Source organism: Oryctolagus cuniculus, chromosome 1, assembly GCF_964237555.1.
Source record: "Oryctolagus cuniculus chromosome 1, mOryCun1.1, whole genome shotgun sequence".
Taxonomy (NCBI): domain Eukaryota; kingdom Metazoa; phylum Chordata; class Mammalia; order Lagomorpha; family Leporidae; genus Oryctolagus; species Oryctolagus cuniculus.
Window position 1 is genome coordinate 146,628,720 of NC_091432.1, and position 12,502 is coordinate 146,641,221.

General features: G+C 43.5%; 1 protein-coding gene across 8 annotated transcripts in view; it reads left to right on the forward strand.

Moving 5' to 3' along the window:
* The window catches only part of ZNF484 (zinc finger protein 484), a 29,295-nt gene extending 20,428 nt beyond the window's left edge, over positions 1 to 8,867 (forward strand). For all 8 annotated transcript variants that reach the window (XM_017341989.3, XM_070050173.1, XM_070050186.1 and 5 more), the window contains one exon: positions 4,442 to 8,867. In XM_017341989.3, coding sequence (XP_017197478.2) covers positions 4,442 to 6,708 — 2,267 coding nt within the window. In that variant the 3' untranslated portion in view covers positions 6,709 to 8,867. The remainder of the gene's footprint in view (positions 1 to 4,441) is intronic.
* The last annotated feature ends 3,635 nt before the right edge of the window (positions 8,868 to 12,502 follow it).

The window sequence follows — 12,502 nt, forward strand, 5'->3', positions numbered from 1 at the left end:
AGTGAGCCGCGGTGCCGGCCTCACTTGCTCCTTGAATTGGACCCTATCACAGCATATGTTGTCTTTTCCTTTCTTTAATTCTCCACCTCACAGAAATTCAGAGAAAATTTCCTAAACTGTATGATAATTGAATCTTTTACCTCTGTACTTTGAAAGCATCTTTCTGTAGAGCCTACTTACTGAAATGATGATCTTGAATTAAATTTGTAAGCAGAGAATGTTGTATTGCTCTATTTCAGAAGTTTTAAAAATATTCCTCTAGGAACAACTCAAAGGGCTAGACATAGTAATCAGAAAGAGAAGATACTGCATGAAATATTTACAGTTTCAGCCTTTGGGCAGTACACATCCAAGCCAATTTAAATATAAACACGAATGGTTCAGGATATCTGTTTAAGTTAAAGGGAGAGCTACTCCAGAGTTATGGTGAGATTTTTTAAAAGGTTTATTTATTTATTTATTTGAAAGACAGAGTTACACAGAGAGAGAAGGAGAGGCAGAGAGAGAGAGAGGTCTTCCATCCGCTGGTTCACTCCCCAACTTGCCATAACGGCTGAAGCTGCACTGATTGGAAGCCAGGAGCCAGGAGCTTCTTCCAGGTCTCCCAGGTGGGTGCAGGGGTCCAAGCACTTGGGCCATCTTCTACTGCTTTCCCAGTTCATAACAGAGCTGGATGGGAAGTGAAGCAGCCGGGACTCGAACTGGTGCCCATGTGGGATGCTGGCACTTCAGGCGGCAGCTTTACCCACTACACCATAGCACTGGTCCCTGTGATGAGATTTAAGATCAGATTTTAGTACAGAGAACCCTGCATGATCCATGAAAAGCAGTGGATTTGAAGAAAGTGAGAAGACCCTACGTGTGTTTACACTCAGTGACAAAATAGACCTCAGTGTCCAGTGGAGGGATGGCTTGCGTGTGCACCTCTGATTTGCCTGAATTATGACTCTGTATTTTATTGAATGAGTACTGAATTAGTGGTGACAGGGGAATTATAACTAACTACACTTTTAACATGGGAGCAGATTTTTTTTGCATTGTACCTCCCCCCCCAAAGATTTATTAATTTATTTTGAAAGTCAGAGTCACATATCTGCTGGCTCACTCCCTGGGTAGCCACAATGGCCGGTGCTAGACCAGGCCAAAGCCTGAGCCAGGAGCTTCTTCCAGGTCTCCCACGTGGGCAGCAGGGGCCCAAGCACCTTAGCCATCCTCTGTTGCTTTTCCTAGGCCATTAGTAGGGAGCTGGATCGGAAGTGGAGCAGCCAGGAAAGGAACTGGCACCCACTATGCCAGAACACTGGCCCCTGCATTGCACTGCATACTTATTGGTAGTAATGTAACTGCTATCAGACATAGCAGTGGGTTTCTTAGCAAAAGAAATTAAAAATTTATAAAAGATCAAAATCCATTTTTTGGAAACCAGTATTAGATCCTCAGGCTTAATGAAAGGCATTAATAAATATGACTGTGAAAGTGTGACGTGAAAGTTTTAGAGCATGTTTGGGGACATGACTAGGCCTTAGAGACACAAGAAAGTGGATATGAGGTCAGATTACATCTATGTTCAAGAATTCTACTAGGTAAGACGATATTTAATCAAATTGTTATGTGGTCACTGAGAATCTACTGTATCTTATGTGCTGTTTCAGAATTTGGAAGACTTGTAACATTCTGGACAAGAATGGCATATTAGAGGAAAGCCAAGCGGCTGTTAATGGAGAGACCCCAAGCAGCAATAACTTAGAACATGTACTCGCTGACCCCACATGACAGCGCCAAGGTGGAGGTCTGCCAGGCAGCTCTGTTTCCTACAGGAAGGAGCTTCTGCACAGCCACTGCGCCACCATCCTAGGGCAGAGGTTGGCGAACATTTCCTATAAAGACCTCCACATAACTCCTCATTTCTTCTGTTGGAATCTCAAAGCAGCTGTAGATATACATCAATGAATGCATGTGGCCTATGTTCTAGTAAAATCTTTATGGACACTGAAATTTAAGTGTCCTTTTTTCTCTTTAAAAAAATTTTTTTTTAGTTTTTAACAGATTCAGTGTGATTTGTAGAAACAGTTCTAAGAAAAAATGATATTTCCTTCCTCCCCTCCCTTTCTTTCTCCCCCTTCTTGCATGAAACATTATTATTCTTTAATTTTTCTTAACCATTTAAAAATGTAAAATCCAGGGGCAGGCATTTGGTGCAGCGGTTGATTTCTCTTGGGATTCCTGCATCCCATATTGGTGTGCCTTGTTCGAGTCCCACCGCCTGTGTTTCCAACCCAGCTTTTTGCTGATGTGCACCTGGGAGGCAGAAGGTGTTGGCTCCAGTAGTTGGGTTCTTGCCATTCACACGGGAGACTTGGATTGAGTTCTGGGTGCCTGGCTTCAGGCTGGCCCAGCCCTGGCTGTTGCTTTGGAGAGTGAATCAGCTGATAGAGATTTCTCTGTGTGCCTTTCAAATAAAATGAAAATAAATAAAAATTTAGGGCCGGCACCGTGGCTCACTAGGCTAATCCTCCACCTTGCAGCGCCGGCACACCAGGTTCTAGTCCCTGTCGGGGCACCAGATTCTGTCCCGGTTGCCCCTCTTCCAGGCCAGCTCTCTGCTGTGGCCCGGGAGTGCAGTGGAGGATGGCCCAAGTGCTTGGGCCCTGCACCCCATGGGAGACCAGGAGAAGTACCTGGCTCCTGCCATTGGATCAGCACGGTGTGCCGGCCGCAGCGTGCCAGCCGCGGCGGCCATTGGAGGTGAGCCAACGGCAAAGGAAGACCTTTCTCTCTGTCTCTTTCTCTCACTGTCCACTCTGCCTGTCAAAAAAAAAAAAAAAAAAAAAAAGTCAAGTCCCGTTTTAGCTTTTGAGTAGAGGCATGGATTTGGCTTAAAGGCGATAGTTTTCTGACTTCTGTCCTGAGATATTACTAGCTGCACAACCTGGATTATCCCATAGGAAGTAAAAAGGTTCGTGGGAGACACTTCCATTGGCCTTGGGGCTGGTATTGTGGCTCAGTGGGTTAAGCCACTGGCATCCCATATGAGTACCAGTTCATTTCCTGACTGCTCCACTTCTGATCCAGCTTCCTGCTGATGAGTCTGGGAAAGCAGTGAATGATGGCCCAAGTGCTTGGGCCCCTGCCACCCAGGACCCTGATGAAGCTCTTGGCTCCTGGCTTTGGCCTGGTGCGGGACTGGCTGTTGTGGCCATCTTGGGAGTGAACCAGCAGATGGAAGATCACTCTCTTTCTCTCTCTCTCTCTCTCTGTAACTCTTGTCTTTCAAATAAATAAATAAATCTTTGAAAAAATAAAAAAGGCAGTGGCTTTGTCACAGCAAATACAATTTTTGCTCCCATTTGATTGGTGAGAATTTTGTCATTTGGTTCCCTGAAGGACTCGTGAGGCTATGACAGGCCTGGTGTGTGTGCTGAGGCAGTCGTGAGCTTGGCCACAGGCTTCACGCTGTGCTGGAAGGGGCCAGATCTGAGGGGTCATAGTGAGTCCCTGCCTCCCATGGTAGGCCCTTGCTCCTGTCATGTCTTCTGCTGGATGCGTGTGTCTCTGCTCCCTGTACAGATACAGAGTTGAATCACAGATGGTAGGCCCTTGCTCCGGTCATGTCTTCTGCTGGATGCGTGTGTCTCTGCTCCCTGTACAGATACAGAGTTGAATCACAGATGGTAGGCCCTTGCTCCGGTCATGTCTTCTGCTGGATGCATGTGTCTCTGCTCCCTAGACAGACACAGAGTTGAATCACAGATGGTAGGCCCTTGCTCCTGTCATGCCTTCTGCTGGATGCGTGTGTCTCTGCTCCCTAGACAGATACAGAGTAGAATCACAGACACCTGTGGGACTATTTGGCAAAGTCAGGATGACTGAGGCCACAGTAGTTGTAAACCTGGATAAATGGTATCAGGGGACAGTGGTTGAGAGGGAAAAGAGAAAGCAGGGAGATTGGTGAGGATCTACATTGAGAATCCAGACTCAGAATTACCTCTTTTAAACCATAGGGTCTGTCACTTTGCTCTGACACATTCATTACCTGGGTTTGAATCTCTTCCTCTGTAACCACTAAACATTTGATTTGGGGAAAGTACGGAACTCTTCTGTGGCTCCGTTTCCGCATCTGTAAAATAGGGGCAAGGTTGTGATAGAGCTTCAGTGAGTTAAGATAAGAATCAGCACAGCTCATGTAAATGTTCTTGCTTGTCGTAGGGTAAACACAAGTTGTTAACTTTATTGCTACATATTACTTTATTATACACATATCTAAGTAGATTGTTACATGTGTATGTTTATGTATATTTCACATGCTTAGGTATATTTGTAGAGAGCCTCTGCCGTCCCTTTGTGTTCACCCTGAATCAACTCAAGGTATCAGTTCTCCTGTCCTCTGTTAATGATCCTTTAAGTCAGTTTTGTCTCTTCTTTTCTTTCTTTCTTTTTTTAGATGGGGATATTGAAACGTCACAACAGGGACTATCTAAAGAAGTTTCTTTCCCGTCTGAGAGATTTAGGCTGTTCACAAGGCAGGCCCTGTATCCCATTTTAGAAGAATTGTGGAAGGATAAGAAACAGATGGGGAACCATGAGGACAATCAGAGCAGAGCTCTAGGTCACTTTGCCTTCACCAGCCAGCGGACGCTGGTTGATGGGATGCACTGTGCATATGAGGATGCAGGGAAAAGAGCTCACGTGAATACCCACCTTTTTCCTTCAAGCAAAAGACTGCAAAACTGTGACTCAGTAGAAAAGAGTTCGAAGCTTGTGGTAAGCTTATGTCATTACAATGGAAGCAGTACAACAGGCCATCTTGACAAGATTCTGGGATTCGGGGGTATCTTTACCCACATGACTTCTCATACAGAAGTGAGTGCTTGTGAGTGTAATCTCTGTAGGCAGCTTCCGAGTCATCAGCAAGCGCGTGAATACCATGAGAGACACCCTGGGGAGCACCCCCATTTGTTTTCTGACCGTGTAAAAGGTTTCTTCCGCAAATCACCCCACTTTGCACACGAGAGTGTTTACCCTGAGGGAGAACAGGAAGAGTGCAGCAGATACGGGACAGTCAGCACTCAGAGGCCCCAGCGTGCTGTGCCTCAGAGGGCTCATGCAGGGGGGAAAGCCTTTGTATGCACTGAATTCCGGCAGGGTTTCTCCCTCACCTCCAGTCATCAGAAAACATGTGACGAGGAGTGTTACTACAAATGTAGCGCATATGGAAATGCTGCTCTCCGCAGGTCAGGATGTGGGAAAAGCTTCTCTCAGAATGCAAGCCTCCGTGTACACAAAAAACGGCACAGTGGAGGGAAACACTTTGCATGTAGTGAATGTGGGAAAGCCTTCACAAGGAAGTCAACACTAAGCATGCACCAGAAAATTCACACAGGAGAAAAGCCCTACGTCTGTAGTGAATGTGGGAAAGCCTTCATCCGGAAGTCGCATTTTATCACACATGAAAGAATTCACACTGGCGAGAAACCCTATGAGTGCAGTGACTGTGGGAAATCCTTCGTTAAGAAGTCACAACTCCACGTGCATGAGCGAATTCACACAGGAGAGAATCCCTTTATATGTTCAGAATGTGGCAAGGTCTTCACTCACAAGACAAATCTTGTCATACATCAGAAAATTCATACTGGAGAGAGGCCCTATATCTGTACTGAGTGTGGGAAGGCCTTTACAGACAGGTCAAATCTCATCAAACACCAAAAAATTCACACTGGAGAGAAACCCTATAGATGCAGTGACTGTGGAAAATCATTCACTTGGAAGTCACGTCTCAGGATACATCAGAAATGCCATACTGGAGAGAGGCATTATGAATGCAGTGACTGTGGGAAAGCGTTCATTCAGAAATCAACGCTAAGTATGCACCAGAGAATTCATAGAGGAGAAAAGCCCTATGTGTGTGCTGAATGTGGGAAGGCCTTCTTCCACAAATCCCATTTCATTGCACATGAGAGAATCCATACCGGAGAGAAACCCTACACGTGCAGCGACTGTGGGAAATCCTTCACTAAGAAATCGCAGCTCCACGTACATAAGCAGATTCACACAGGAGAGAGGCCGTATAGCTGTGCTGAGTGTGGCAAGGCTTTTGCTGACAGGTCAAATCTCTTCACACACCAGAAGATTCACACTGGAGAGAAACCCTATAAGTGCAGTGACTGTGGCAAAGCCTTTACTCGGAAGTCAGGCCTCCACATCCATCAGCAGTCCCACACTGGAGAAAGACATTATGAGTGCAGCGAGTGTGGCAAAGCCTTTGCGAGGAAATCCACACTGATCATGCATCAGAGAATTCACACTGGGGAGAAACCTTATGTTTGTGCTGAATGTGGGAAGTCCTTCATCCAGAAGTCCCACTTAAATAGACATAGAAGAATTCACACTGGAGAGAAACCCTATGAATGCCTCGACTGTGGGAAGTCTTTCATTAAGAAATCCCAGCTTCATGAACATCACCGAATCCACACGGGAGAGAAACCATATATGTGTCCCGAGTGTGGGAAGGCCTTCACCATCAGATCAAATCTTATTAAACACCAGAAAATTCATACTAAACAGAAACCCTATAAATGCAGTGACCTTGGGAAATCTTTAAACTGGAAAGCACAACTCAGTATACATCAGAAATCTGGTACTGGGGGAGTAGAGTGCCCAGTGTCACAATCGTGGTGTGGGAATACCAAGATAGGCGAGGCCTCAGTTTGACTAGGACGCAGGAGGTAATGGAGGCCAACCTCTTCTGTAGCCAGAATTGTGAGTTTCTGGAGCACAGAGCTGATGTCCAGGTACACATCTGGCGAAACACTTGTAGGAAGTGTTTAAGCGGTGTGTAATGCTGCACCTGTTTTCTGGCCAGATACTGGGATCATCAAGCCCCTGAAAATAATAGTAAAGATGCAAGATGATTTGCATTCTTTCTTGTTTCACATTTTGGGTAAGCAGCTTTGTAAGTTCAGGCTATTGAGTTTTGCATTGGGTAGCAAAATTTCAATATTGACCAAAAAAAAAAAAAAAAAAAGTTCCATTGTCTAAGACCTGGGACATTGACACCAAGGTGAAAGTTAGGCAATTCAAGTCTATAATGAAAGGAAATCATAAAATTGACACTAAAGAGGAAAAGGACTCTATTATGGTTTTTGATGGTGGTGTTGTCTTTTGGAGAAAGTCTCCATTATTTATTGTTTGTAGTATTTATTGGTGTGTGCTGTGGCAGCAGGTGCTGAAGAGATCTGAGCATATTCTCAGCATATCCTGAAAGTGATCAGTGATGTGTGAGCAGCAGTCCTATACCTGCTTACCACCTTGGAACTTAAACTAATGTCACGGAAATTAATCACAGGGACCTAGATCTAGATAACAGCTCTTTTGATCATCAGCTTCTTCTATAGGAACCTGTACATTACAAAATAATAATAATGAAAGATTTTGTTTGAAAGGCAGAGTGACAAGAGAGACAGAGACAGCGCTTCCATCCACTGGTTCCCTCTCCAAAGGGCCACGACAGCCAGGTCTGGGCCAGTTCGCAGCCAGGAGGCAGAACTCCATCCTGGTCTCCCACATGGGTAGCAGGGGTCCAAGTACTTTGGCCGTTATCCACTACCTTCCCAAGCACATCAGCAGGAAGCCAGATTGAAAGCAGAGCAGCCAGGACCAGCATTCCAGTGTGGGACACCAGTGTCACAGGGGGTGGCTTAACCTGCACTACAATGATAGCCCCTGTGCTTTATTTTTATTTTTAAAATTTTTAAAAAGATTTATTTATTTCAAAGAGTTGCAGAGAGAGAAAGATCTTCCATTTGCTGGTTCACTCCTCAAATGACTGCAATGTCTAGGTCTGGGCCAGGTGGAAGCCAGGAGCCAGGAGCTTTATCCTGGTCTCCCACATGGGTGCAGGGACCCAAGGACTTAGGCCATGTTTTGCTGTTTTCCCAGGCATGTTAGCAATGAGCTAGATTGGAAGTGGAACAGCCAGAATTCGAACCAGCATCCATATAGAATGCTGGTGTCATAGGAGGTGACTTAACCTGCTATACCACAGCACCACCCCTTTCTCCCCCCATACCTTTTTTTTTTTAAAAGATATTCTTTTTTTTTCTTTAAATATTTATTTATTTATTTGAAAGGCAGAGAAAGAGAGAGAGAGGGAGAGAGAGAGAAAGAGGTCTTCCAGCTGCTGATTGCATTGCTGAATGCAATGGCCAGAGCTACACCGATCCGAAACCAGGAACCAGGAGCTTCTTCCGGGTCTCCCATGCAGGTGCAAGGGCCCAAGGACTTGGGCCATCTTATGCTTTCCCAGGCAATAACAACTGGATCAGAAGTGGAGCAGCCTGGACTCGAACCTCAAACTGGCGCCCAGTATGGGATGCTGGCACTGCAGGTGGCAGCTTTATGTGCTATGCCACAGCACTGGCCCCAAAGATAGATTATTTTTTGAAAAGAGGACAAATTAGGAAAATGGGTTTCAAAATCTAGAATTTTTTTCTCTTCAGGTTTGTTAGTACATTGTGTACAGATTCATTACATGCTAAATTACCATGAGATACAACTGTCTTGCATTTAATTTGTTTTCTTAGAAGATGAAACATGGTTGAACATTTGGAAGAGTATTCCTATCCTCTTCCGGTCTCTACAAATTAATCTTATTTAATTGTGTTTTTAAAGTCTTCTCTCTCTTTGTCTTTTATCCTGTCAGGTAAAGAAGTGTGTTAATGTCTTATAGAACAATTATGAACTTGTTCTGTAGAGGTACTGATTTTTTCATTATGTATTTTGAGTCTGGTTTTACATGCATTCAAATTTGAATTGTCATGTCTTTCTGGTTAATTGAAACCTCATCATTATGAACAATATCTTTTTAGCTCTAATACTTTCTGTGTTAAGTTTTTATTAATACAGCATTCATACTTCACTTAAAGGCTAATGTAAATTAGTACTCAGACCACTTTTAGTAAAGGGTAGGAGTTAGTGAGTTAACTCCATTTATTCCCCTCTTGACTAATCTGATATTGATGTCATGTATTTGAATTCTGTATGTAGTTGACATAACCAACCTTACTGTTTCACAGTTAATATTCATTTAAATCAAACCACATAATTACTTCATTGCTTTTTTTATGCTTTCTTGCCTGTCCTATAAGTTTCCTTCTAGAATCATTTTTCTTCTAACTGAAGAGCACCCTTTAGTATGTTAAAAATATTTTATAAATTAAAAATTTATTTGAGAGAGAGAGAGAGAGAGAGAGAGCGAGCAAGGGTGCTCCATTCACTCATCCAAATGCCCACTATGGCCAGGCAAGGCCAGGACAAAACCAAGAACTAGGAACTTAATCCAGCCTTCCTAAATGGGTGACAAGAACCCAATAACTTAAGTCATCAGTGCTGCCTCCCAAGGTGTACATTAGCAGGAAGTTAGGGTCAGGAGCCAGAGGCAGATATTGAACACAGGCAGACCAATGTAGGACATAGGCATTTTTTGTTTTTTAGAAAACTTTTATTTAATAAATATAAATTTCAAAGGAAAACTTAGATTATAGCAGTTTTCCCCCCATAACCACCTTCCCACCTGCAAACCATCCCATCTCCTACTCCCTCTCTCATCACATTCTTCATTAAGATTCATTTTAAATTATCTTTATATACAGAAGATCAACTTAGTATATACTAAGTAAAGATTTGAACAGATTGTACCCACATAGACAAAGTAAAAAGTACTGTTTGAAGACAAGTTTTACTGTTAATTCACATAGTACAACACATTAAGGACAGAGATCTTATATGGGGAGTAAGTGCACAGTGACTCCCGTTGTTGATTTAACAATTGACACCCTTATTTATGAGGTCAGTAATCACCTGAGGCTCTTGTCATGAGCTTCCAAGGCTATGGAAGCCTCTTGAGTTCACAAACTCCAGCCTTATTTAGACAAGGCCATAATCAAAGTGGAAGTTCTCTCCTCCCTTAGAGAAAGGTACCTCCTTCTTCGATGGCCCATTTTTTCTATTGGGATCTCACTCACAGAGATCTTTCATGCAGGTCATTTTTTGCCACAGTGTCTTAGTTTTCCATGCCTAAGAAACTCTCATGGGCTTTTCAGCCAGATCCAAATGCCTTAAGGGCTGATTCTGAGACCAGAGTGCTGTTTAGGACATCTGCCATTCTTTGAATCTGCTGTGTATCCCACTTCCCGTGTTGGGTTGTTCTCTTCTTTTTAATTCTATCAATTATTATTAGCAGATACTGGTCTTATTTATGTGATCCCTTTGACACTTAATCCTCTTTATGATCAGTTATGAACTTTAACTGATTACTTTAACTAGTAAGATGGCATTGGTACCTGCCAACTTATTGGGATTTGGAGTCCTATGGCATGTTTCTAGCTCTGCCATTTGGGGTTAAGTCCAAATGTACAGTTCGGCACAGTCTTACTCAGACATAGGCATTTTAACCAGTGTCTTAACTACTAAGCCAAGCACTGTCCCATAGTCTTTCTTTTAAGTGTGAGTTTGCTGGTAACAAATTATGGTTGTTATTGGAAATACTTTTATTTTGTCTTTATTTTTGCGTGATAACTTTTATTGAGTCTAGAATTCTAAGTTGGTAGTTATTTTCTGTTAGTATTTTGCAGATAAAGCTAGAGTATCCCTTATCCAAAACACTTGAGACCAGAAGTATTTTGAATTTCAATTTTTGGACTGTTTGCACATGAGATATGTGGGTGTTGGGACCGAAGTCTAAACATGAAATTCATTTATGTTTGACATATACCTTAAATACATAGCTTGCAAGTAATTTTGTACATTATTTTCAATAATTTTGTGCATGAAACCAAGTTTGTGACATTGTCCCACTAGACTTGTGGCATCATGCCAGTGCTCTATCAAAACGTGGAGCATTTTGGTTTCCAATTTTCATATTGGGGATGCTCAATCTATTTCCTTATGGTCTGTCTGCTATTGTTTTGATCGAAAGTAAACTGTCAGTTAATTATGTTTGAAGTTAATCTTTTTCCTTTTTCCTTTAAAATGTATTTATTTGTTTTTGAACCATTCCAAGTATACAATGGTTTGCCTAGGTGTGATTTTTCTTAATATTTGCAATTTTTTTATTGTTGTTTTTAAGATTCATTTTATTTATTTGAAAGACAGAGTTACATAGCAAGAGAGAGAGAGAGAGAGAGGCCTTCCATCCGCTGGTTCACTCCCCAAATGACCGCAACGGCCAGAGCTGAGCTGATCAGGAGCCAAGAGCTTCTTCTGGGTCTCCCATGCGGGTGCAGGGGCCCAAGGACTTGGGTTATCTTCTACTGCTTTCACAGGCAATAGCAGAGAGCTGGATGGGAAATGAAGCAGCCGGGACTCAAACCAATGCCCCTATGGGATGCCAGCACTGTAGGCCACAGCTATTTATTTATTTGACAGGTAGAGTTTACAGACAGTGAGAGAGAGAAAGAGAAAGGTCTTCCTTCCGTTCGTTCACTCTCTAAATGGCCGCAACGACCGGAGCTGCGGTGATCTGAAGCCAGGAGCTAGGAGTTTCTTCCTGGTCTCCTATGCAGGTGTAGGGCCCAAGCACTTGGGCCATCCTAGGCCACGGCTTTAACCCGCTGCGCCACAGTTCCGGCCCTTGCAATGTTTTTAATGTGCAGCTTAGTGGTGTACATTTTGGGAAATTGTGTGTCTGTACACATGTGTGTTTATGCACATTTAGGTAAATTCCTAGCTATATTAGCTATTCAAATTATGCAGCTGCTCATTCTCTTTCTTCCAGGGATAGTCCCATTATCTAACCTGTTTTTTAAAAATATTTATTTATTTGAAAGTCAAAGTTTCAGAGAGAAAAGGAGAGGCAGAGGCAGAGAGAGAGAGAGAGAGAGAGAGGTCTTCCATCTGCTGGTTCACTCCCCCAATTGGCAGTGGGTGGAGCTGTGCTGATCCAAAGCTAGGAATCAGGAGCTTCTTTGGTCTTCCATGTGAGTACAGGGGCCCAAGGACTTGGGCCATCTTCTACTGCTTTCCCAGGCCATAGCAGAGAGCTGGATCAGAAGTGGAGCAACAGAGACTGGAACCGGCGCCCATATGGGATGCCGGCACTGGAGGTGGCAGCTTTATCCACTACACCACAGCACCCACCCCTCTAATCTTTTTTTTTTTTTTTCAAGATTTATTTATTTATTAGAGAAGGAGAGAGAGAGAAAGATACACACACTCACTCCACAGATGGCTGCAACAGCCAGGCTGGGCCATGCTGAATTTAGAAACTAGCAGCTTATCCAGGTCTCACAAGTGGGTGGCAAGGACTCAAACAATTGGGCCATCTTCCACTGCTTTCCTGGGCACATTAGCAGGGAGCTGGATTGGTAGTGGAGTAGCTGGAACTTGGACTTGCACTCATATAGGATGCTGGCATTGCAGGCAGCAGCTTTACCCACTATGCCACAATGCTGGGGGCTCCCTGACCTGTTTCTAATGGTTATTGTTTTCCTTGGATTTTGGTGGTCTT